We start from the raw sequence: 27,507 nt of genomic DNA, 5'->3' as shown, positions 1-27,507 counted from the left end.
AAAACTTGAGAGGGTAAACCCTATCCTAACTGGAGAGCATCAGGCACAGTTAAAAACTTGGGTACCTTACTGAAAACAAAGGTATTAAGTTTATGTACTGAAACTCAAAGCCTTCTTGCCCCACCTTACTCCCAGAAATCTGCCAGGTAGGCATCCCTAAGACATACAGGCCTTCAGGAGGGAATCTAACCTATCTAAAAGATCTAAAAATACCGGTATCAGGGATCTCCTATGTAACAATTATGTAACAATGTAATTCTGTTCCTGTGTAACAACGTGACAACTCAGCCAGATGACAGGAGAGCAGCTGACATTCAGTAAGCCCCACCCCATATAGACCTTCCAATCAGCTTTTTAGGGCCCCACTTCCTAAGAAGAGCAGACAACCAAGAATTTGAAAAGGCCTTTAATATGAAGGATATTAAAACAAAGGATTATTTTTTTAAAAAGCTCTTGGACATAAAAAAAAAAAAAATAGTAACAGCAGAAAAAAAAGGAAACTAAATAGAAAGGTTAGAAAAAAAAAGTTTAGGAAATCTCCCAGAAAGAAAAATAAAGATGGGAAACCAAGAGTACATATAAGAGTATCAGGAGACTAGGGACACCTGGGTGGCTCAGCCAGTTAAGCATCCAACTTCGGCTCAGGTCATAATCTCACAGTTTGTGAGTCCAAGGCCCACTCTGGGCTCTCTGCTGTCAGCACAGGGCCCACTTCGGATCGTCTATCATCTTCTCTCTCTCTCTGCCCCTCTCCCGCTCTCAAAAATAAACATTAAAAAATGCTAACTAACTTGGATGTAAATTAAAAAAAAAAAAAAAAAGAATATCAGAAGACTAACCCAGTAAGTCCAACATCCAAATAATTTTCAGAAAGAGAAAAGGAGTTGAGAGAATACACAAATAAGTAAATTTCTTAGAACTGAAGAACTTGACTTTCCATACTTAAAAGTTTAAAGTACCCAGCACAATGGATGACCCATCCCCAAGTGCATCATTGGGAAAATTCCAAAATATTACATAAAAAGAGAGGTTCCTAATAGGCCTGTGGTGGGAATTGGAGGGAATGGACACATACCAAAAAATTGAGAATCAGAATAGCATTGCATTTCTCAACAACATTTAGAAGACAGAAAACCATGAATGGCCTATGCCTTCAAAATAATTCTAAGGAGGGGCTCCTGGGTGGCTCAGTTGGCTGAGCGTCTGACTCCCGGTTTCAGCTCAGGTCATGATCTCACAGTTGGTGGGTTCCAGCCCCACGTCAGGCTCTGTGCTGATGGTGCAGAGCCTGCTTGAGATTCCCTTTCTCCCTCTCTCTCTGCCACTCCCCTTCTCGCTTGCTTGCTCTCTCAAAGAAATAAACTTAAAAATTAAAAAAAAATAATCATTCTAAGGAAAAGTTCTCCCCAACCTGGAACTCTGTACTTGCCCAATTGAGTGTGACAAGAAACATGCAAGATCTATCTCCCACACATTTTCTCAGGAAGGTAAATAGAGGTGATAATCAAGAAGGAAATTAGGAGATTAACACAATATGGAAGACCTACCAACCCAACAGGTGAGTAGCAGACCTAAGACGTAAACCAATCCAGACGAGAATATACCAAAACAGAAGACATCCCCAAGAATGAATACCTAACAAGCTTGAACATATTGAAAGGAAGCTGGCACAAATGAAGGAGAGCTTGGGGAGAAATTAGTGTCAAGTACAAAATACAAATGAGAAAAGCTTTTTTCTCCAAAAAAGTTATGCGGAAGGGAAAAAAAAAAAAAAAAAGCCGTAAAAGCATATATACCACATGGCCCAGTTGTGAAAAAACATAAAGTAAAAACTATTGAGCTATTCTAAATCATAACTAAAATATAGAACTTTAAAATGGTAAGAATCTGTGTGTCCATGGGCATAGCACCCTCAATTTCCACACCACCAAGTCAACAAATGATACCTAAAATTGAAAAACCAACACACAGCAAACTAAAGCAAGTTATTTAATGATAGGGAGGTAAGTAATGTGAGAATCAGCAGAGTTGAAAGTGGGGTCTCTGGGAGGTGGAAAACAGTGTTGTTGCTTTTTTTATAACTATTTGATTTTTCTTACACTAGGTGCACTACAACCATGAAAGGTGAAAAGTAAAATCTTAAAAAAAGATAGCTTCACGTAGCCTAGAAGATAACAAAACTAAAATTGTAAGAGTAGCAATGATAGTGATAAGTTAAAGGGTTATCTAGCCCATATATACTACCAAGGAAGATCACTAATGATCTTTACCTGGTATTGCTCATATCGATTAAAAAAAAAAAAAAGAAACTCAGAATAACCTCTTCCACTAGGGAGAAATTCTGTATATAAATCAAGTAACATATTTACATATAGTAAATTAGATCTTACATCAAATCTAAATCTCACCCACAGGTCAAGCACTTGGTATAGAAGTTGGTTGGAAGGCTAAGTTTCCTGGGTATACAAGAATACCTGAGCATACCCTTTAGGAGCACCATTTTGACTTATCTAAAAGCCATGTAATTGCTCCTGTTTCTTAAACAGGCAACACTCAACAGTTACCTTGTATTTTTGTTATGACTTAGGGTTTATATACATCACTGATATATGTCGTATGTTGTCAAATACACAGTGTCCTACTGTACTGAATATAAGGCTGTTTGTCCTGACATTAAATATTGATGGAACTACTGGGCTTTCAGTTAAGTTTGTTTTTGAGTTTCTCTTCCCCTTTACTGCAGTCAGGCTACCACTGTCTCTAGGTACTTGGTAATAGCAATTCTTCCCCCTTTCAATTTGTAGCTCATTTCACCAGGGCTTCAAAACCAGATCATTGAGTTTGTTTGCAGCATAGAATAACAACAAACAGGCTGACACTAAGGGAGAAAGAAGCCACCCTTAAATAATTACAAGGGTTTTCGCATATAAGCTAAAAGAAATGAGAAAAAGACATTTACTGTATCATGGATAAGTGAATACTGAAAAGCTGGATTTCAAATAGAAATGTCTGATTATATTTCAGCTGATTCAAAAATACCGACTGATCATCAAATTCCATATATAACACTGGAGAAGTTTCATGTCCATTGAGAACAATAATTTCACTGCCTTGAGTCTTTCTTCAAAACTTCAAGTGATGCTCACTTGATTTATTCTTGCTCAAGAAAAAAAACAAAACAAAAACAAAAAAACCTAGCTAGTCCCAAAGAATACTGGTGAAATCAGGTCTGGCTAGCCGACTACCTTCTGTCCCTCATAAAAGCAAAGAGCTTCTAAGGACAAGAGACGTTAAGAACAGAGACGTGACGGCAACACACTGCCTTTCCTGCCCAGAAATGGCACTCCTCTGGTTCCACAAACATTTATTTATTTAATAAAAGTTTACTGAGCACCCACCGTATGCAAGGCTTTGTGCTAGGTGCTACGATTTTTGAAATGACAAAATTATTTGTACGTGTAGGATCTGAGCTAGTCCTTGATAGTGTTCCTGATTTGAGAGAGACAGAATGCCCCCACGGGATTCAATTAGGAAGCTAACAGCATGGACGAGGTCTGCTTTCCCTCCTTCTATCAGCCCAGCACAAACTTTTGCCTTTCTCAAACCAGCCATAAGTCAAAAGAAATAAGGCACATTTAAAAAAAAAAAGTTCCCCCCTTTAATTGACCAAAGTAAAGCCATGACATTTCATTTGGTAACCTGCTCAGAATTATAAAAATCGTTCCATTTGGCCCAGCCCATACTGCCCAGGGCAAAACTTCCAGACAATACTAATCCCATCGTGCTCTGTTCTTATAAACTGCATATTTAAAAAACGTCTTCAGCGTCCTAAACGTGACGCGTTCAGTGCGAAGCGTATCAGAGCTGGCTGTAACATTTATGTCCGTGACAAGCCTCGATTATCCAGGTCCTTTACCTGCAACGTAAGGATGTCATTTTAATATTTATGATCAGGTCAACTTTGGAGAGCTTCTCTACTGAGTTGGGTTCTGCTGCCTCGTTTGGTTTTGTGACAAAACGAACACAGGTTTGAGACTAGCTACTCTCTGCTTAGCCTTTAGGAGTACCTCTCAAGAGTACCTGGTCTACCTGCCAAATATATCAGGGGTTGTCAATCTTTTCTTATGTAAGAGATATAACACATTTCTGTGTAACTCTATGCCATAAATTCTTCAGGGGGTAAAAGAAAATGTAGTGTACACACACACACACACACACACACACACACACACACACACACTTTTCTCCCCTCCAAGCCTGATAATTACTAAAACAGATCAAGTGCAGCCCCAACTGGAAAAATAACACTGTAACCACAGCCAAAATGACAGCAGACTAGGTGTCTACTCTCTAACAACAATCTAAAATAAAAATATTAACATTCTGAGTTGCAAACTACTTTTCTGACATTAGAAAAGTCCCTGTATTAGGGGAGCCTGAGTGGTTCAGTCAGTTAAGCGTCCGACTCTTAATTTCGGCTCAGTCATGATCTCATGGTTTGTGAGTTCAAGCCCCATGCCAGGCTCTGTGCTGATGGCACAGAGCCTGCTTGGGATTCTCTCTTTCTCTGCCACCCTTCCACTCACATGCTCTTTCAAAATAAAAAAAAAAAACTTAAAAAAATAAAGTCCCTATATTACAAATATGTGGCCCATTCTTAAGCACTAGAACCAATCTGCAAACATGAGAGCTGCTTTCTCAGTGTAGCACCTGCTCACCTTATATATCCTGACTAGCCAATGTTCTGTGGTATATGCTTCCTCCAGGACATCAAGTTCAAAGTCTTTATTCCCAATCTCAGCATTCCGGACACGGTCAAAGCCTGGTGGGCGCTCTAGAATGGGACAAAAAAAAAAAAAAGAGAGAGAGAGAGAGAGAAAGAAACACTTCTACAGTGCTGATTTCCTAAGGAAAGAGTAAATCAATCTGATAAATCATCTACCAAATGGAATGTTATTTCTCAGCCTGTAGTTTGTGTAGAGAGTAGGACCTATACAAAAAGACATCAGGTAGTAGGCACAGATCAAGTGTTACCTTGACTCAAGTCCTCTCCAAGTTAATGCTTGGCAAATTCATGGAGGCTATCTCTTTTAAGAGGTGGGAGGCTGACTTCCCAGCCCCTCCTTTCCTGGGGATGCTACCCAGAGGCCTCTGTGTTACACAAGTAACCCTTCCATGCAGAGAAGAACCTATCAGAAGTCAAAGGCCTGCCTCCCTCTAAAAAAAAAAAGTAAACTAAAAAAAATTTTTTTTAATGTTTATTTCTGAGAGACGGTGGAGGGAGGGGCAGAGAGAGAGGGAGACATAGAATCTGAAGCATGCTCCAGGCTCTGAGCCATCAGCACAGAGCCCGACATGGGGCTCGAACTCACAAACTGTGAGATCATGACCTGAGCTGAAGTCGGATGCTCAACTGGCTGAGCCACCCAGGCACCCCATAAAACTAAATTTAAAAAATTTTTTAAAAAGGGAGGGAGGCACCTGGGTGGCTCAGTCGGTTGAGTGTCAGCTGGACAGCATGGAGCTGCTTGGAATTCTCTCTCTCTCTCTCTCTCTCCCCTTCTGCCCCCACCTCAACCACACATGCATGCATTCTCTGTCTCCCTCTCTCAAAAAAAAAACCAAAAAACAAAAAGAAATCAAAGGCCAGAATCCACTTCAGGAATTGTCCCTAGTGCAGAAACAAGAAATTAAAGTCAGAAGGAAAGACTTAACCTAATCAGATTAGTCTCCATGTATTTATTTAAGGAAATGAAAAGTCCTTTATATCACTGTATCCCCCTTCATTCCTCTCTCCATTCCTCTCTCCTCTTTCACTGAGAGGCAATAAAATGTAATGGGTAAAAGTACAGAATTTAGAGCAAGACCGCCCGAGTTTAACCTAACTCTGCCACTAGTTAGTTATGTGACATTGGGCAGGTAAGTAACTTATTTGTACCTGAAATTCCTCATATATAAAATGGAAATAATATTAGTATCTATGTTTTGAGTTGTAGTGAAGATCATGAGTTCATACATGTAAAGCACTTGGAAAAAACTGTATGTGTTAGCGATCACGGCTCTTACTGTGTTATTAATGTTATAAATCACTCACTGGCTTCTGTGTAGACCTGTCCAAAGCGGTAGTAACACATCTTGTACATAAGGCAGTTGAGCAGCACTGGAGAACCTTCACGATCCACACGGAATTCCCCAGTTGGAGTATAATAATCGTGCTCCTTAATATGTTTGCCTGTGTCGGTGCTCCCTCCAATGCGGACCATCCACAGAAACTTATTGATATCTAGAAAAAAGTAGAAAGAGAATTGCTGTGTCACAAAGGCTGCTGGAGCTAAATCACCTAATGAAAAGCTACCATTTCTTTCCTTGTTTTTTTTTTTAACTGAAGCATAGTTAACATACAATATTAGTTTAAGGGGTACAACATAATGACATGACATTTGAAAAAGCCACAATTTCTAAGAAAATCCCTCATTTTTAAATGGGAAATAGTACCATTTAAGTCTAATTTTTAAAAACATGAAACACAATGTGGCAGCAAAACTTTTCCCTCAAAATTTACAACTCTTCCTGTAGATTATTCCTGAAATCCTGTGCTATTGGTCCAGAGTTAAGTCACAAAGATAGTATTCCCAGGTATTAGCTGGGCTGAGCTGTCCAATATAGGAGCTCTATATACTAGCCACATGTAGCTACTGACACTTGGAAGGTGGCTAGTCCAAATTAAGACGTGCTAGAAATATAAAGTACATACTGGACTTGTAAGACTTAGTCCAAAAACAAAATAAAGGAAGTAAAATATAAGGAACTCATATGTCTTAATAACAAAACCCCAGGGCTGCCTGGGTGGCTCAGTCGGTTAAGCCTCTGACTTTAGCTATGATCTCATCGTTTGTGGGTTTGAGCCCCACATTGGGCTGAGCTGACAGCACAGAGCCTGCTTGGGATTCTCTCTCTCTCTCTCTCTCTCTCTCTCTCTCTCTCTCTCTTTCTCTCTCCTCTCCCTGCCCTTCCCTGACTCATGCTTTCTCTCTCTCTCAAGATAAATAAATAAGCTTTAAAAAAAAAAAGGATTTAAAAAAAAGTAACAAAACCCCCAAATAATCTGATTAAAAATGGGCAAAGGACCTGAATAGACATTTTTCCAAGGATATTCAAATGGTCAACATGTACATGAAAAAGTGCTCAACATTACTAATCATTAGGGAAATACAACTCAACACCATAACAAGATATCACCTAACACCTAATTATCATAAGACAAGACATAACAAATGCTGGCAAGGATGTGGAAAAATGGGAAATCTTATATCCCGTTGGTAGGCATGTAAATTGGCAGTGGTATGTAGCCACTACATAAAACAGTATGGAGGTTGCTCAAAAATTTTAAAAATACAACTACCATATTATCCACCAATCCCACTTCTGGGTATATATCTGAAAGAATGAAATTACTATCTCAAAGAGATAACTGCACCCCCATGTTCACTGTACTTTACTTATAATAGCCAAGACCCGGAAACAACGTAAGTGTCCACTGATGGATGAATGGGTAAAGAAAATGTTATATCTATATATCTAGATACACACACGCACACACACACACACCACATATATAAAATGGAATACCATTCAGCCATTGAAAAAAAAGAAAAAAAGGAAATTCAGCCATTTGCAACAACAGAGATGGACCTTAAGAGCATTATGCTAAGTGAAATAAGTCAGACAGTGAAAAACAGATACTGTATGATCTCACTTCTATGTGGAATCCAAAAAAACAAACTCAGAAACAGAAATCAGAATTGTGGTTGCCATAGGCAGGGGATGATATGGTAATTTCCTTAATCTCACACAAAAAAATTACAGTATGTTCCAAATAATGACATTTATTTTTATGCCAGCATTAAACACACTTCTGTGCACGTTAGTAGGCGATAAAAGGTCAACTGACTGAAAGTGGTTACTTAACAATGGTTAGTGCTAAGACCTCAAGAAATTATCCCTTTCTACCACATATATGTGTACAATGATACATATAAAAATACATATACACATAGACATACATACACAAATGCTTTTCTATAGGATTTGGCTATATTGTGACTATTAGAAAACCTATAAATAATTACACACAAATAGTGCTGGTGTGATTGTGAAAGTTCAAGTCTGTGAACACATGTTCCTGCTCTCACCATTCCTCCTCTGCTGTACAAGACACACAAGAAAACCAATCTTCTTACTTTATACTTGGCACATTAAAGTACTATATACATATAATCTAAAATTTAAAGATCTTTACAAGCAGGCATATATTCAAAGAAAACTAAGACAGAAATAAGGGGTAGTTAGTAACTGCAGGAAAAGAAAAGTTATTCGAGGAAAGACTGTAACCATGGTATACTGGTTGACTCAACAATGAATATTTACATAGTCAGGATTTTGAAAACACTTTATCTGGATTTAACCAAAAACTAAAAATTAACTCTACTAAGGAGAATCAAGAGGAAAAGGAGGGAGTGAGAAAAGGTAAAAAGAATGAAATTTCTTATCTACAATTATAAATTGATATAGCATATATAAAATGCTCAATGAATAGAATACACATTTTTTTTAAATATGAACATAAGTACTAGAAGAAACAACTAGAGAAATAATTGCCTCTGGAAACTTGTATCATAAGGGAGTTTAAGTTTAGGGACAGGGTACTCCCTACCATTTTTTGTTATAAACCCTCAAAAGAATTTAATATGTTAAAATATATAAAGTATTGCTTTAATTTCTTAAAAGTTTTTTTAAGGCAGCAAACCATGTTTTGATGATTCTTCTAAAAATAGAATTTTGCTAACAATCACAGGGAACATACATACATATATATATATGTATATATAACATATGCCATACATATACATACATATATATATATATATAACAAATATGAAACATTTTAAGCTGGCAGATGAATCTATGGCTTAAACCCACTAAAAATGCTAATTCTAGGGGCGCCTGGGTGGCTCAGTCGGTTAGGCGGCCGACCTCAGCTCAGGTCATGATCTCGCGGTCCGTGAGTTCGAGCCCCGCGTCAGGCTCTGTGCTGACAGCTCAGAGCCTGGAGCCTGCTTCATATTCTGTCTCCCTCTCTCTGACCCTCCCCCGTTCATGCTCTGTCTCTCCCTGTCTCAAAAATAAATAAACGTTAAAAATAAATAAATAAATAAATAAATAAATAAATAAATAAATAAATAAAATAAAAATGCTAATTCTAAAGTTCATTTTCAGATGCCTTATGTTTTTTTCCACACTGTATTTTACTCTGTTATTATTTTTCATTTGATTTACCTATACTGTAAAATGATCACCACAATAGGTTCGGCTAAGCTTTATGTTCTTTGTTTCCTGGTTGTAAGCAACTCCTAGGTCTTTAGACAACTATACCATGCCATATCTAAATGAGAATTATTTACATTTACCTCCTACTTGTTGCCAAAAAAACCAAAACAAAACCACCCCTAACGTTACAAATACTGAGGAACTTCCCCAACCAAGAAAATATGTTGAGATCAGTAAAAAGACAGAAAAATAGGACAGTCATCTAGTTTTCTTAGAATCTATGACTATAGTTAGAAATAGAATCAAGTACATACCATCAGAGGAATACCCAGTAAGGCCTCCAAAAATGACCAGCACATAGCTGACATCAAGCTCCCTCATGATCTCATAGGCTTTTTCTTCTGTGGATGCCATTGCCTAGAAAAATAAATGCACATTTCTCAAAGCAAAAAATTCCAAGTCATGTGATCCCTCAGAGAGAAATATTTCCCACTAGATCCCATGAGCCAAATACTCATATAATCCCTTCACTTTACCTGTCCTACTCGAGAAATATGGGTATTATTCCATGTGTTATTGTCCACTAAAATTGTCCGATTTGCCATAGCCGTAATCTGGTAACCATAATCCCACCATGACATGACCTTCGCATCCTGAAAGAAGAATGGGAAATGAAAATAAGTTGCTTGCTGCCTCCAAAAATCAAATACGAGAGAACTGGAAGGGCATCCTATAGTATAGTAAGCGAGGGACTTCCTACAAAGAAAATAATTCTTGGCACTTGGTACTACATTTACATATAATCGTGAAATCTCAGTATAAATTATACAATCCAACACTCCCAATACTTTCATCTCAGATCACCTTATATAAACAAGCATAATAGGATGGCAGGTGTAGGGGGACCGTGTGATATTTCCAAATAAACATTCTGGTGTCATCAGGTAATTATATTAAATGATCTTTCACAATTCACAAAAAGCAGTTATTATAAAAATGGGAGGGAATACAAACCACAGGATATGACGCACTAGGATTAAGAAATTCTTACAGCTTAACTCCTTAAGAGTCTAACTCAGAAGTACTACTCCCAATAGCTACTGCAAAGAAAATCACTTCAGATTCCCAAAAGCTTTAAACCAAAATGTTAAAAGTGTTTATCATTCGGTGATCACTTTATGGAAACTATCTTTTTTCATGTTTCTACTTTCTGATTTCTTTTATAATTGGGATGGTCCACCTCATGATAAAATCACCACAGTGTCAGAGTGTAGATGATTATCAGTAAGGATACAAAAGAAATCCTAAATTGAATGAAGGCTGACTTTCAAGGCTCATTCAGCACGAGGGTTCTATAGTTCCAATTTCTCCAGCTTTCCACCCATCTAAAAGCTGTATGATTCACTATCAGAGCAAATGTCCCCAACTTCACCCGACTCCTCAATCCCACTCCCCCCCAAATTTTTACCTCTGGAGTATTGTGACGGAGCCAATAGTATGCTTCTCGAAAGTCATCAAAAATGATCCTACTGCCATCGCCACCACGGGCAGACAGCACGATGGAGGGAGAAGAGTAGGCCTCACTGGTCACCCAGGTTGAATGAAAGGTGTAGGTGATGAGAAAGAAAGCCATGACCAATATCATCCCACTTGCCACCTAAACAAGAAAACTGTGTTGTAAATTAAATTTACACAACTCAGAACAGCTTCTTACACAAAATAATACAGATGAAATGAATCCAAATGAGTCAAGACCTGTATGAGTTCACCCACTATGACAGCACTCTACTCCCTCACTCAAAACACACACACACACACACACACACACACACACACACACACACACACACACATTTTCCCAAGCCTGTTCTTAGTGTTGCTTAATTCTCACTTCATTCTTAATAGGGTAGGTAGAATCCTGTTGCTTCTTGCTCTTTTTGTCTGGACGACTTATGTCCAGATTCTTCATGTAAGTGGACAGCACCTGGGAGACTCCAATGCCAGAAAGGATGCACATTACAGGTGCCAACACTAGCATGAGACGCACCTAAAAGAGACAGAAAGCAAAAACACAGTTCAATCAGTGTTTTACAAAATTAAAGACTTCAACCTGGTAGTAGATCATGACATCAATTCAGCGGTTTTCAACAAACATGATTTCTTAGTAAAAAAGAACAGAATATGAGAAAATATTTGATACATCTACAATGGAAGTATACACTTCTTAAAGCTGTTTTTCAGTTACATGCGAATATATGAAAGCACCCTGAATAATAATGCTATGTTAAAGAATGTTTTTAACTATGGTTTGAAATTTAAAAAAAAAAAAAAAACCATAACAAACACTGTCTTACTACAATTTATAAAATCTTTCCTCTTTCAACAATCTAATACTTGGCAATCTTCCCCAGAACGTTAAGGAAAAAACATCAACTCCTTTCTTAAGACACTCAGAAAGAGACACAAAGAAAGCTGCCCATGGTCACTTTATCCAACAGAGTATATGTGTCTCTCCCTAACACAAGGTTATGAATCCCAGAAAGCTGGGCCCCACCACCAGAATATATGAGTGCACCATACATTCCTGGGAAGGATCAGCACCAGTGAGCAGCTTTACAACTCAGTTCTTCAAATGCTCCAAGGAAAGCACGTGCACAATCATTACATTCTGAATCCTGCCATGCACCTCAGAGTCAGGGGTGGAAATGTTGCTAGGACTGAGAGCATTCCTCACCATGACAGCTGAAAAGTACATGCTGGTCACACCATACATGATGATGAAAATCCGGGCATCAGACAGGTTGCTAAAGCAGTAATAGAGACCAACTACAAAAGTAAAAGTAAAAAGAAGCAGGTAGCTAAAATAAATAATCATAGATATGTGCAAAGACATTTATTTACTATAGAACTCTTTAAAACATCAAAAAGTCAGAACGACTTAAATATCCAACATTAAAGATGTAGTTTTTATAGCGTATTTATATAATAGAATATATCAATTAAAATATTGCTGCAGGATATTATGGACTATTTGCCATCTTCTTTACACATCTCTGTACTTAAAAAATTTAACAAATAATACATTTAAATGTTACATCTCTAAAATAATACTAAATAACAGAAATTATGATTCTTTGTAAAATGAAAAAAATTGGGGAAAAACAGTATCATCCTGAGGGCACCTGGGTGGCTCAGTAAGTTAAGTGGCAGATTTAGGCTCAGGTCATGATCTCACGGTTCATGAGTTTGAGACCCACATCAGGTTCTGTGCTGAGAGCTCAGAGCCTGGAGCCTGTTTTGGATTCTCTCTCTCTCTCTCTCTGTGCCCCTCCCCTGGTCACTCTCTCTGTCTCTCAAAAAAAAATGAGAAAATGTTAAAAAAAAAATAAACAGTATTATCTGATTTTTATTCAATAAATAACTAGATGAGGGGGTGCCTGGCTGGCTCAGAAGAGCATGTGACACTTGATCTCCGGGTCATGAGTTTGAGCCCCAGGTTCGGTGTAGAGGTTACTAAAAAAAAAATTTTAAATAAAAAAATTTAAAAAAGACTAAAATAAATAAATGAATAAATAACAGGATGAATATACATCAATATGTTAACAATAGCAATAGATGTTTGGTGAGAACTCCCCAATTTTTTTTTTTAACTTGTCTGTATTTTTTACAATAGACAACAACTTACTTTCATGAGGGATAAAAACCATAGAAGCTGTTTTATTAAAAAAATAAAAAAGGAAACACCCCACCACCAGTAAATTCAAAAACATTTCTGGATTGGCTAGAAGGTAAGTAACTGAGGCTTTACAACCAGCCATGCCTATTCTCAAACTTTAGTACTGCCAAGAAGATAGATAAATGGGGAAGAGTCAGGGATGGGGGATGGGAGAGAGGTACACTGAAAGTACTCAAAAACAAAAACAAAAGCCTGAATACAAATTTGAGTTGAATTTTAACTTATAATACAAATGAACAGAAAACTGTGAGGCTCTGAACTTGCCAGCATCTCCAACTGTTCAACTTCTGACTTCTACTCTGCTTCAAATATTAGAAAAATGTGCTTAGCCATCCTTTGTACTGCATAGGGTAAAGAGGCAAAAAACAAAAACAACAACAAAGTACAAGGATGAGGGTAATTTACTTATTTTGAATCAAATGGTGATTCTTACAAAGAAGGCCACTACAGAACACAAAGTAGACAGACCTGGAAACATGAAGACCAGAAGCTGTAGGTCAAAATAGTATGAGGACCAGGTCGTGGGCTGATGCTCAGACACAGAAGCAATGATGGGGATGTTGTTCTTAGCATAAGAAGGATCCAGCAGTGAGTAGAAACGCCCAGTCCAGGGAGATATTTTTCCTGGCAGCAAAGAAGCAACAAATATTTCACAATCACACTTGAAACAAAATAACATCTTATCCTAATTAATCACAATATCCAATTTTCATAAGAGTCTCTAAGACAGAAAAGGACTAAGTTTTTGTTAAAATACCATCAATAGTTTGAGAATCTCACTCTTTCCTTTCAAACTTGAGAGTACTTTTGTCAGCCCAGCCAGCAGAATAAAGTCAGGCTGTACATAAAGTCAGAGATGGGAGGCAAAAGTGTTTCCTGTGAAGGTTTTAGGGTCAAATCTGGCCAAACCAAGGTCAGCTCTATAAACAAAGCTACTACATCCTCCAGTGCTGCTCTGAAATAGACCACACAGACAGACCTAGGCAGAATCCAATCAGCCTCTGAGAAGGACAAATGGGAAAAACAAAGGAAAAAAATGTGGCATGCTAAACAGCCGTGAGTTAGTGCATAAGGGCTTAGACAGGCCATGTTTGTAAGGAATGGCCAGCAGTGTTATGATTTCTCTTACCCTACCAGTAGGAAAGAAAAGGAAAAAAAAAGAGAGAAAAATTAGCAAGGCACGATCCAGTCCTTTCAACAAAGTGTGATGTTGCTAACATTAAGAACTACGCTAGGGGCACCTGGGTGGTTCAGTCAGTTGAGCGTCCGACTTCGGCTCAGGTCATGATCTCGTGGTCTGCGAGTTCGAGCCCTGCGAGTTCGAGCCCCGAGTCGGGCTCTGTGCTGACAGCTCGGAGCCTGGGGCCTGCTTCGGATTCTGTGTCTCCCTCTCTCTCTGCCCCTCCCCCACTCATGCTCTGTCTCTTTCTCTTTAATAAACATTAAAAAAAAAAAAAGAGCTACTCTAACAAGACATTCTTAACTATGCAGAATCCAAACACTGGGGCTGACAAGTGGACTGAATTGAAGAAGTAGGACTTTATACTCTTAGGAGAAAAAGAATGAATCTTTCTGTGGTCAAGAAATAACCCCTATTTTTGAAGTTCATTATGTGTCCATATCCATTTACAAAAGCTGTGGGCCTTCCCTACCTGTCAGCATGAGGAGCGCTCCCACGGTGAGAAGGACAAAGCCTACCAGGGAGATGACACTTCGGAAAAGAACTTCAAACTGCTGTGGATTCAACTTGCTGCGCAGATAATCCACAAAGGCATGGATCTGGCAGAGACCAAAGACCCCAAAAGCCGCCATGTGCTCTGACGAAAGGACGGGCTGTAGGTAAAAGCATAGATATGACAATGCTGGAAAGCAATGAGTCCAACCTAGACCTGAATTATCCTGACCCAGTTCAGACCAAACAAAGGCTCAAATGAGTTTTGAGGCCTCCAAGGAATTAGGTAGGGCCAATGGAGGAGAGGGGCTAATTTCACCTACCACATTTTCCAAACAGTATTTGGAGTCCTATAAATCACACCTTACTCTATCTTGCAAATACCATTTCCTCCCAATCTGCCAAACTGAAATCCATCACTCCCCTCTATGTTCCACGCACTTTCGCTCTTTCATTACTTATAAATTCTTTGCTTAGACCAGTGGTTCTCAAACTCTAGTGAGTACCACAATCATGGAGAGGGCGAAGAAGAAAGGGTGTTAAGACACAGATTGCTGAGCTCTACCCCTTAGAGTTTGATTCAGTGGGTCTCTGATGAAGCCCTGGAATTTGCTGTTTTTGAATAAAAAAAATTTGTTGGAGTTTATTTGGTTCCTCACAATACTTAACTTTATTATTATTTTTGTAATCTCTACACCCAACGTGGGCCTTGAACTCACAACCCCAAGATCAAGAGTCGCATGCTCTACCAACAGAGTCTGATAGCTGTCCCCAGAATTTGTATTTTTAACAAGTTCCTGATGCTGCTGCTGGTCGGCGAATTACATTTCCAGAACTGCTATACTACAGAATATAGACAGCTGCATGTACTTCCTTCCCCACAAGACTGTAACTTCCTTAAGGACAAGAATCATATTTTTAATTTTTAAATTTCCCAGTGATTAGTGAATTGCATATAGCAGGTGATCAGTAAAGAAAATACAAGCTGACCTCTGAATAAGTCCTCCATTTCCATAAGAATTTTATATGAGAAATCAAACACACCACATTATTCTCTGACTTTATAATTATCTCTTAACCCTATGGGAAATGGGGTTAAAAGTTTGTACTTTGAGGAGCACCTGGGTGGCTCAGTCAGTTACGTGGCAGACTTAGGCTCAGGTCATGATCTCACAGTTTGTGAGTTTGAGCCCCACATCAGGCTCTGTATTGATAGCTTAGAGCCTGGAACCTGCTTTAGATTCTGTCTCCCTCTCTCTGCCCCTCCCCTGCTCACACTTGCCCACTCGCGTGCTCGTGCTCTCTCTCTCTCTTCCCCTCCCCCAAAATAAATAAACATTTAGAAAATTGAAAAAATAAAAACGTTTGTACTTTGCTTCCTAAAGGACTTTCACATAGATCCCATCAAGAAGTTCAGGGGTCATTACTATTAAATGGACTCATTAGCATTAAAAAGGACTGGAAATAACTTTGCATTCATATCAACTCAGCTCAAAATATCCCTCCTTCCCACAAACCTAAGCCAAATTAAGAGTCATTAAATTCAAACTTTATGGAGCAAATATTAACACACCCCTGGAAGCAGACTTTAATGACCAGTGATTCTGTTACTTCAGTTAACACAACGGTCCAAGGTAAATCAAGCTACTTGGAGCTGTTTAAAGAAGTTGAGGAAGCTAACAACTCTATTCAGTCTAGGGCTCACCTGGAAACCCACAAAGGAGATCTGCATGGAAAGAATGGTGCCCAGGCAGTAAACAGTACAGTAGGCCACATAGATCCGGTGGGAGAAGCGTCCTGTGAGCATCAGCACCAGTACATGGAGAGGGATCAAGTTGATCAAGAACACATAGCCTCCCCAGGAAGAGACCTAGGACAGGATAAAAAAGAGCTCCTCTGAGCGCTCCTCTTCAGGCCACCACTTACAATATTACCTGTGATCTTTTCAAAGGTAAGGGACTGTAAGTCCCTTTACAGTAACTATAAGCTTTATTTATGACAAGTGGCTTCAAGAGTTTAAATAAATGATTTCTTTAAGTAGAAAAATCAAAGTCACCCCTATTACTGTAACTCAATCCCCTATTCCCTATGCCTCCTACCATCATGATAACAAAAGCAGCAACACCATCTATTGTAATGTCATGTGGACAATTTAGGGATACATAGGAAACGTGAGCAGGTGGAAGCAGTTAAGGGAAGAAGTCTAAGTGACTATGTAAGATTGAACAGGAAAAAAATACATTAGAAAAGGAAAAATTTTAAAGGAACACAGCAGAAAAGAGAGTTGGCCAACCAATATGTATCCACGGGTCATATGGTATCTGAAGAACTTTAAAAATTAAAAACATTGCCTCTATCTTGCTGTTACACAACGGATGGCCACACCTGCCTTGGATTAGGCTTTGTATGGATAGAAGAGAAAATAAAGACTTCTAGCCTCCAATCCATGGTCTCAAAGCCCAAGAGCTATTTCCAATTTGTATCAGTCCCAATAAAGACACTCGTGGAATACAGGAGTGAAGAGTTACCATGTAGAAGTAAGCAAGGGCACACTTGGCAGCCCAATAGATGGAACCAGTCTTTACTGCTTTGATCCACATGTAGTAGGTGAGCAGCATGCAGAAGATGGCAATCCCTGCAGAAAGAACAGAAAAAAATTCAATAAAAGGCCATGCTTGCGTAATATTTAAGAAAACTACTCTGGAACAGACTTCCTGGATTCATATCTCAAACCTACTGCCCATTAACAGTGCAATTATTTTACCTCTTATTGTCTCGGGTTCCTATAAAAATGAGGCCATAATAGTATCTATTTCATAAAAGTGTTAAAGGACTTAGAACAATACCTAGTATAAAACAAATATTATTACTATTCCTTCCAGGCACTAAATTCCTTGCTAGTGTAGAGTCCTAAAGATATTCCACATTATTATGCACCATCCACCCTCTGCATCTTACCACAGGCCAGTCCTTATGCCCTGACTGCCCCTCTCCTTAATATGTGCCTAATGAGGGGCGCCTGGGTGGTTCAGTTGGTCGAGCATCTGACTCTTGATTTCAGCTCCAGTCATGGTCTCATGGTTTGTGAGATCGAGCCCCACATCAGGTTCTGCACTGACAGCATGGAGCCTGCTCCTCCTACACTCACGCACGTGCGCTGCCTCTCAAAATAAATAAATATAAAAAATAAATATATATGCCTAATGAAGTCCAAACCTCACTGCCTAGTGCAACCTCAACTACTTCCAAAGTCTTCCCTGATCTCCAAATCTGAATTAACCTCTCCTTTCACACTCCAAAGTACTTTATTCATACTTCTCTAGTGACACATAATACTACCTACCTGTTATGAGTTATAGGTCTGTATTTAACTTCCTTAATAGATTATAGGCCAACATAATTTTATTCATTGGTCACTGTAATTCCTTAAATATGAGCCAAAATTATCTTATTCATTATCTATAATACCTAACATTGTGTTTTCCCAACAACATTCAATAAATATAGGCTGAATTGACACAGTCAACAAAAGTCATTATAGCTTTAAGAACGTTAATTTCTCGGCATGCCTGGCTGGCTCAGTTGGTAGAGCATGCAACTCTTGATCTCAGGGTTGTGGGTTCGAGCCCCACCTTGGGTGTACAGATTACTTAAAAATAAAATCTTAAAAAAAAAAGGATATCCATTTTTCTTATCTAGGAAAATAATGCAAATAATTACAATGTTAAAATAATAGTACCATTCAACACTAAACTAACTCTACTTTTATCAGTCCAGAGAAGAGATAAAGCCCTTATAAAAGGAAATTACCTTTCTGAAGGGGATGATAGAGAGAGATTATAAACTTGTCTCAGGTCCCTTCCAGCCCATTTCTAATCTTCTCACCCAGATACCATTTTGCTAGTGCTAAACATCAGATCTGAACTCAGATTTTACTGCACTTCCTGAATGTCTATGGAACAATGAGATGAATTTACCATCTTTGGCATTTTAAGTCTTACCTTCATTATCATAGGAGCCAGCCACAGATCGGGAGATGTACCCAGGAACTACAGCAATCATGGCGGCAGCAAGAAGCCCAGCCCCCGCATCCTGGAAGAAAAGAGGGGTAACAGGAAGTTAACACTATTCACTCACAAGAGAGAAGAGAGGATCCACTAGTCCTGCTTATACTGGGCCCAGAACACAGTCCAACACTTTCCAAGGTAGACGTGATGCTAGAAATGCTAGAAATGTTCACAGCACGAGAAAGCTAAAGACTTCACAACCAATTCCCCAGGATGATACCACATCTGAAACTGAATACATATATGCTAAGGACAGACAAATTATGTAAGCTGTCAGACATCAGACACTGCCCCAGAATGGGCTGTTTGGCTGGAGCATTCCCAGGTTTATGAGTCCCTGCCCCTAACAATACCTGCACACTGCCAGGACAGTCACACCTCTAAAAGCTATGCAAGGATAATCAAAAGGAAGACAATTATTATTTAAGCCAAAAAGCCAAAAGGTGATCATCTGTCTGGACTAAAGATGCCAGGAACTTAGATAATAAAGCTGGAATATCAAAAAGCAATCTGTGAGGTCAGGAGAGAGAAACAACGAAATATAATCACACTCCAAAAGAGTAGGGACTTGTCTGTTGATAAGAATCAAATTTGGAACAAGGGCAGCAAGGAGAAGGATGAAAAGATTTCCAAACTAAACTCAAGAGTCCCAAAACCTCCTACTAGTTTATCACTTCTCAGGTATCTCCCTGACACCACAGCCACAAACTAAGAATAGCATCCAAGGAGCCAGATCAGCAAGGCAGAACCCTAGAAAAAGAGAGCCATTATGGAATCTACTCCAAAAGTGATTTAATAATTTTTTTAATGTTTTTTTTATTATTTATTTTTGAGAGAGAGAGGCAGAGCACGAGTGGGGGAGGGACAGAGAGAGAGGGAGACAGAATCCAAAAGCAGCTCCAGGCTCCGAGCTGTTGGCACAGCTGTTGGCAGGGCTTGAGCTCACAAACTGTGAGATCACGACCTGAGCCGAAGGTGGACACCCAATTGACTGAGCCACGCAGGCGCCCCAATAATTTTTAAATAGGGGCACCTGGGAGGCTCAGTCAGTTAAACACCCGACTCTTGATTTCAGCTCAGGTCATGATCTCGTGGTCATGAGATGCAGCATCAGGCTCTGCACTGGGTGTGGAGCCTACTTAAGATTCTCTCTCTCCCTCTGCCCCTCTCCAGCTCGCATGTGCATGTGCACATGCACGCTCACTCTCCAAAAACAAAAAAAAAATTTTAAATATATGTTTAAAGAATCAACAAATAATTGCTAAATGTCCACTTCCAGTAGGAAGAATGAACCATTCTGGAATACTTCCTATAGTTATTTTTCCTCTCCCTTAGGTTGCGAGGACTTCAAAATCTAAAGCTCACATTTTACATTTTAAACATTTTTTTTTTTATCTTATGTAGAAATTTATATTTGACCTTCAAATGTTCTCGTATAGGACAATCAGTTGCTAATAAGAAGAAACCACATGTTCTAGGAAGGGGCTGGAGTGAACCCAGTAATTCAGCCTAGCAAAAGCTATCTGTAGCCTCTGGCTCCCTGCCCTTCTATGGCTATCAGACCCCCACCCTTTAGCATCTACTAGAGAGGTTCAACAACATTCATTCCCAAGCCTATCACCCCAAATCCTTCACCTTGAGCTCTTTGGTAAGGTGGTACGTGACGATGGTGGTGAAGGAAGAGAAGAGAGGGGCCAGGAACACACAGACATTCCGAATGTCGATGGTGATGTGGAAAAAATGGAGTACATGGTAGATTGCAGCAGACGTGATCATTAAGCCTGTAACAGGAAGAAGAAACTCCATTAGGTTATCTTGGTAAGACCAAGAACTTAAGGGAAAGAGAAAGAGAATCAAAGTATCAATCAAGTGATAACATAGGTCCTGACAAACTACCAGAAACACTAATATAGTAACTGCAGTAAGCTTATTAAATTTCTCTTCTTAGGATTCAATCCGAAGTCCAGAATTTATGAAAAACCTCCCATCCCCAGCTCCCACACATATTCTCCTGTATACAGAAGATCCACTTTTAGGAACTGGTAATTAGAATGAAATTATAATTGTCACAAAAAATGCAGACATTAGAAATATGAGAAACTGTTCTATAACATACAAATACCTTATTTCTGTTAATTTTTTTTTTTTTTTTTTTTTTTTTTTTTTTTTTTAGAAAACCCTGTTCCTCTCACCTGGATAAATTGTTCCTCCAATGATTCGTCCCAAAGGATACCAGGCTCGGTCATCAAACCAATTATGAAATTTATAAAATCCCTCCTCAGCCAGGAACCGGGTAGTCCGATAATTAAAGTACCTATAGCAAGAAAGAAATGATCTGTATCTCCTCCTCTTCAAACTCAAATAACTATACCAATTTGCAGAGAATCTTGTTCCTCAGGTCACACCATCGAGGAACTGAACATTACATCAATCTGTATGATTACAAATCAGTTAGGTACCAAAAATTATGCCAAGTATGAAAATCATTTTACATTACCATATGTCCCCTCATTTCTAGCTCCACACATGTCTCAACTAAAGCATTGCTTGTCTTGGAAGGAAATGCAACCGGAGCCTAACTCAAGTAGGATACTTCACCGGCCTGGCAATTAGTAGGTATTAGCACCAGTCAGAGAATTCAAGCACCCACAGACAGAACAGCTGAGATGTGGACATCAATAAATCTGGCTCTTTTCAAGAAAAAGGAACATACAAAGATTTCAATAGCACACAGAAGGACACACGGATAACTTCAAGTGATGAGCATCTCTAGAGATGTTGGTGTAACACTATACGCATGTCACAGTTTAATCCACTCAGTAACACAAACTTCTTAATGAGTGTTTAAGCTTAACAACAAATTCTACTCATGTTGTTTAAAATAGTTCTGAATGCCACCTACATAATAGCATAAAAATAGAAATAGCAAGAAAATATTTAAGGAGCACCTGGCTGGCTCAGTCAGTAGAGCATTCGACTCTTATCTCAGGGTTGTAAGTTCGAACCCTATGTTGGATGCAGAGATTACTTAAAAATAAAATCTTTAAAAAAAAATGTGACATAAAATGCTTAAGAGTCATACATGGGAAGACACAGTTCTTTAGGTCCAAGCTATGTAACACTTTCTTATTTCTTTTTAAATAAGAAACTTGAGAGAATGACTAACAGACTCATGAAAAGATGCTCAACATCACTCATCATCAGGGAAATGCAAAGCAAAACCACAATGAGATATCACCGTATACTTCTCAGAACGGCTAAAATCAAAAAGACAAGAAATAACAAGTGTTGAGGAGGATGTGGAATAAAAGTAACCCTCATGCACTGCTGGTGGTAATGTAAATTGGTACAGCCACTGGGGAAAACAGTACAAAGGCTCCTCAAAAAATTAAAAACAAATACTATATGATCTAGTAATTCCTCTCCTGGGTGTTTACCTAAAGAAAATGAAAATATGAATTTGAAAAGATATATGCACCGCTGTTTACTGCAGCATTATCTACAGTAGCCAAGATACAGAAGGAACCTACAAGTCCATCGACAGACGAATGGATAAGGATGATATGGTATACATACACACACACACACACACACACACACACACACACATACACACACAATGGAATATTATGCAGCCATAAAAAAGGATGAAATCATGCCATTTGCAACAACAGGGATGGACCTAGAGGGTATTATGCTAAATGAAATAAGGCAGATTGAGAAAGACAAATATCATATGATTTCGCTCACATGTGGAATCCAAAACAAACAAACAAGCAAACATAAAGCAGAATCAGGCCTGCAAATACAGAGAAGAAAACGATGGTTACCAGAGCAGTAGAGGTTGGGGGGATGGGCTAAATGGATGAGGAAGAGTGGGAGATAATGGGTTGCCAATTATGGGATGAATAAGTCACAGGAATAAAAGGCACAGCATAGGGAACATAGTCAATGATATTGTAATAACATTGTATGGCGACAGATGGTAGCCACACTTATGCTGAGCACTGAAAACTTGTCCAATCACTGTACTGTACACCTGAAACTATGTAACATTACATATCAACTACAGTCAAATATAAACTTAATTTAAAAAAGTAGAAAAACATAAGAAAAAAAGAAAAGGAAAAAATATAAATAAATAAACCAAATTTTTAATTACTAAAGGCAATCATGACTAACCACCTCTCCTGGCCATCCCTCTAACCCTATTTCCTCCTTGGTCAGTCAAGTTTTAGCAGCTGAAGTGAGCAGAAGTAGCAGATGGCAGAAATCTCTACCCATCTGTTTGTTGCTGTTGAACGTTATTTTGGTAACTGTCAGAGAAACAATAGAAAGGAGGGTAGCAGGCAGTCAACATGTGTGAAAACTCTGTCCTTTACCTAAGGGAAGGGAAGGGAAGGGAAGGGAAGGGAAGGGAAGGGAAGGGAAGGGAAGGGAAGGGAAGGGAAGGGAAGGGAAGGGAAGGTGAGGCAGAGGAAGTCTAAGTTAGTGGAAAGAGGTCTGACTGGGGTCACAATCCCTTAGTTTCCTGCTCTGCAAATGGAAGCATCAAATCACAAGATCTCTTCAGTCCTTTCCAGGCCTATGACTACAGACCAGACAGTCTTGCTTTCCCTGACCATCTCACCTTAATGTTTGTTCATCTAGAGAATCTGAGAAGAAGCCTTAACAGACTGGTGATCAAGAAACAAAAAGATTAAGTTTCCTCATTCATGAGAAAAAAATATAAATTGATTTGAGAGACCCCAAAGAAAATATTTGTATGCCTCCAAAGGGCTTTCATACACCTACACAAAATATCAAATTTGCAAATCAACTTTTGAATCAATGCTCCATAAACTGAAATATGCTATGTTTAAAATATTAATGATGCTTGAAGAACCTATGATTCTGGCTTTACTTTAGGCAATACAACAAAATGACCCCAGTATCCAGAGACAGATAAACCTAGATTCAAATCTTGGCTCCTCCAAACGTGTAACTTGAATAGCCGCTGCCAGGCCTAGTCTCCTCATTTATATAAAGGAGAAAATAGGACCTCCATCTAATAGGGTTGTTAAGGATTTAGAGACGATCTGCAAAACAGTGCTTGAAACAAAATGAATACTCACCTATACCTTTTCTTATCTAATAAACAAAATCCCTAATCAAATTAATGGCTTAAAATGTTCCCCAATGTCTTAGAACTTAACCAGTAGATCCAATTTCTATCATACAAATTGTTAAACAAACAGTCATTAAATCACAAGTTCATGACTTGTGATTTTCTTCTGAGCCTCAAACAGGCCCCTTTTCCTCAAAGTGCATCACTGATTGTTCAATAAGCTGAGCAAACAGACTTCTCCTAGCCTGGCCCGGTCTTAACAGGCAGGCACACCAGCAATGCTTCTCATATTTCCTATGAGTTTGAGAGATTTACTTGGTTAATTCCAACAGAAATGTCTCAAAAGAAAGCAATTATCTCTGTTGGAAAACTTGAGGGTTTTCCCCACTAACTATATAGGAAGCACAACGCCATCACTGAGAGCTGATTAAAATTTCACTTGGAAATCCATTGACCTGAATGCTTCCCAAAGCAAATACCAGATCAAGCAAAAGTACTCACGGGTCAAACTCATGGATGACACTTTCAAATCTCAGGACAGCAAAGAGACGAGTAGAGAACGCTGCAAAAATCAGAGAGTTAATACCTTAATGGTAGTGCGCCATGAAAAATAATAGTAGATTGTAGTATTATAGAGATAATAGCACAGCACAGAAGTCACAGGAAATGTAAAATGATCCCTGAATAGGGGTGCCTGCCTGGCTCAGTCAGTACACCATGTGACTCTTGATCTTGGGGTCCTGAGTTCAAGCCCCATGTTAGGGGTAGAATTCACTTAGAAGTTCACTCTCCCCTGACAATGACACCTACATTTTCCACACAGGTAGGACACATTTAACTATCAAGACCTGTAACAATGCATTCACCTACTAATACTGCACTCCACTTACATGGTCATCTTTTTTAATCGTTGACTTCCCCTCCCCAGAACTTTTATTTTGGAACAAACTAAGGGGGGTAAGGCAAATCAAGACTATATTTATGACTCACAAAGAGCAAGAAAATCTAAAAAAAAAAAAAAACAAAACCAAACAAACAGTAAGTTCTGAAGAGATTTTCAGAAATACTAAAGTAGGCAACTAGTACAGCATGCTTCCCATTCTTTCCCAGATGATCTCTAGCCCTGACTTTCATAATCCTTGTGTTTCTTTTGTCTTCATAAAATCATACTGATGGATAAGAGCAAAAACAACACATTGCAATCTACTGAAAAGAACAAGACATTTAAGTAAGCCATTCTTGATTTTTTTCTCCTTTCCACCCGCAAAGAAAGAGAGGTCCACATGCACACTCACATAACACAGCAGCCATCGACAGAATGAGAAGCTTCAGTAGTGTGTCCTGCTTCTCATAGGACAACCGCAAAAATCCCAGCTTAGTCATCTTGACATCGATGGGAGGCAGCAGATGACACTCAAATAGCTGAAAAGGAAAAGTCAAGACTGTAGGACATCAGACACTTCTAACTTACCTAATTCACTTTCATGTTTTATGGCGGCAAAAAAACCATAAAAGAGACACATGCTAACGAACACACCGAGAGGGTCAGAGCTAATACTTGACACCCGAGCCAATACTAACACCCTAGCCTTGCCTGAAGTCTGACCGACTGGCAAGGAAGTAGGCCTGAGTCAGGTCCATGTGTCAAGACTCAAAAGGAGTGATTAGACTCTATCACCAGAATTCTGCTTCTTACTCCTTCACAGCTAACAAGTACATAATACATAAAAAGCACAACTGGCAATAGCGTGGTACAGCAGGAGTAAAGAGCAAACACAGGGATAGAAAAAGGCGGTTGGGTGAAGAGATGCAAAGAAAATAGAAAAGACTGGAAATAGAGAAAAAGAAGAAACAGAGAATAAAAGAGCACTCAAGAAAAAGCAGGAATGTATGAAAGAAAGCAGGAAATGGGGAAATGAATACTAAATAGAGGGGTGAAATTAGAAATCAAACTATGACTGAATATGCCCAATATACGGCCCTACATTTCAGCAGCAACTGAATGGCCACGAGCTTCTTTTTGTTCCAAATCCTAATGGTGTTGCAGGGCCAGCTAAAGAGCATGATGATCACTAACACACATACAGTGATGCACTCAAGAGGGAGAGAAACACATACACAATCACTGCGCTTTCAATCCCATGTATCACAGTGCAACTACTGCTCGGATCTATAGACGCTTCCAGTTGCCTGTCTCAAGATAGGCCTGTAATTGACACTGCCGATTTAAGCCACTGATCTCAGAGATAGCTCATAGAACCAGATGACAATCTAGAGGGAAAAGAAAATAAAATTTCCTACTGAAACAAGAAAAGCTCGGCGGGGGGGGGGGGGGGGGGGGGGGGCTAGATTAAAATAAAATGTTGAAGGAAGTAGGTTAGCTATTTCTGTTTAAGAAAGTGCTGCCTTCTTAAACCATAAGCTCATCAAGGGCTAAGTTATAAAGAATACAGTAATAAAAGATATGCAACACTGTTCAAGACTGCAGGGAGAGAAAAAAGAACCTTCATGCCTCCTGATCTTTTTCTCGGTATTATTGGAGGAAAAAATAGGGGGGGAAAAAAACACCAGACTAGGCAGAAGGCATAAAGAATCATACATTCCTAGCTCTGACAACATCTTTTCCATAAGTAACTGGCCCAGAGGGGCAGTTTTGCATGTGTTTTTAATTACAACCCCAAAGGAAAACCTCATCTTGCAATCAAGAATAAACACCTAACTCCAGGAAGTCAATAATCCCGCCACATCGCTCAAGTTTGTGCTTGTTTTTCTCGAATGCCTGAAACAGAAAAACATAACACCACTACGAGCTGGTATGAGCCACACACCTAGAAGAGTCAGCGGAAGAAATGAGAGTACTAGAACCTCCACCTGCAAGCTGAGTAAAGGAACTGGTAATTTGAGGCAGGACCTTAAGGGAGTTTTCCTAGTGTGCTCTCTGGTCATTTGAGCACATCGCTAAAGCAAATAAGGGCAAAAGACACTTCACTTTAAACACTTAGCATCGGGTCTCCTCCTCAACGGTGCCTGCGAGCTGTGGCATCCGAATCCCATCCTCCTTCTAGTTTTCCAAGACGGAAACTTCCCCATCCCCGTTAGCCCCCACTCTCACACCTGCTCACACTCCTTTGCTCCCCCATCCCACCCCCTTCTTCTGGTCACTCTAGCAGGTCCCAACTCCCTGCCTCCCACCTGCATATAACACCTCTGACACTACCCACCGCGGGACACCCCACCACCTCAGCATCCTGAGCGCCCTCCCCTCCAGAACTAGTCGCAGGATCCAATCTTTCCCACGCCCTCCAGGCCTAAGCGCACGCCCCATCCCGAACCTTCACATCCTTCCATCCCAGGACGTCTCCACCCCACACCCCACGCCCCCTCCTCTGCAAGGCCCTAGACCCCGCTTCCCACACCCCACCCGCCGCCATTAAAGCCCCACCTCCAGCACTTCGTCCAACCCCACCAACAACCTGGACTGCACCTGCAGCTAATTCTCAAGTTATAGCCTAAGGCCTTCTCACCTGGCCAGCGTTCCTCAGGAATCGGCTGGGCTCCCTCTGCCATCCGCTCAGCAGCGCACCCAACCCTGGCAGCG

The 27,507-nt window shown here is 39.5% G+C and overlaps 1 protein-coding gene across 1 annotated transcript; it reads right to left on the bottom strand.

The window, feature by feature from the left end:
- Positions 1–1,796: 1,796 nt before the first annotated feature.
- Positions 1,797–27,507, bottom strand: STT3A (STT3 oligosaccharyltransferase complex catalytic subunit A). The gene is made up of 18 exons (XM_042905574.1): positions 27,434–27,507; positions 25,205–25,331; positions 24,411–24,471; positions 20,995–21,116; positions 20,438–20,583; positions 18,737–18,827; positions 17,264–17,370; positions 16,441–16,605; positions 14,716–14,896; positions 13,532–13,687; positions 12,062–12,153; positions 11,219–11,374; positions 10,796–10,984; positions 9,864–9,980; positions 9,642–9,744; positions 6,095–6,283; positions 4,719–4,834; positions 1,797–3,916 (listed from the first exon to the last, which is right to left on the bottom strand). The coding sequence occupies exons 2-18, from the start codon at positions 25,290–25,292 to the stop codon at positions 3,878–3,880; spliced, it is 2,118 nt and encodes a 705-aa protein (XP_042761508.1). The 5' UTR covers positions 25,293–25,331; positions 27,434–27,507; the 3' UTR covers positions 1,797–3,877.

Source organism: Panthera leo, chromosome D1 (genome assembly GCF_018350215.1).
Source record: "Panthera leo isolate Ple1 chromosome D1, P.leo_Ple1_pat1.1, whole genome shotgun sequence".
In the NCBI taxonomy this organism is placed as follows: domain Eukaryota; kingdom Metazoa; phylum Chordata; class Mammalia; order Carnivora; family Felidae; genus Panthera; species Panthera leo.
This window is presented reverse-complemented; position numbering and strand designations above follow the sequence as displayed.

Coding starts and splice junctions, on each gene's coding strand:
- STT3A (XM_042905574.1), bottom strand. CDS start 25,292: ATGACTAAGCTGGGATTTTTGCGGTTGTCCTATGAGAAGCAGGACACA. Junction 16,606..17,263: donor CCCTTGCTTACTTCTACATG/GTAACTCTTCAC, acceptor ATCCTGTCCTAG/GTCTCTTCCTGGGGAGGCTA. Junction 4,835..6,094: donor ACAGGTCTACACAGAAGCCA/GTGAGTGATTTA, acceptor GTCCCATTCTAG/AGCGCCCACCAGGCTTTGAC.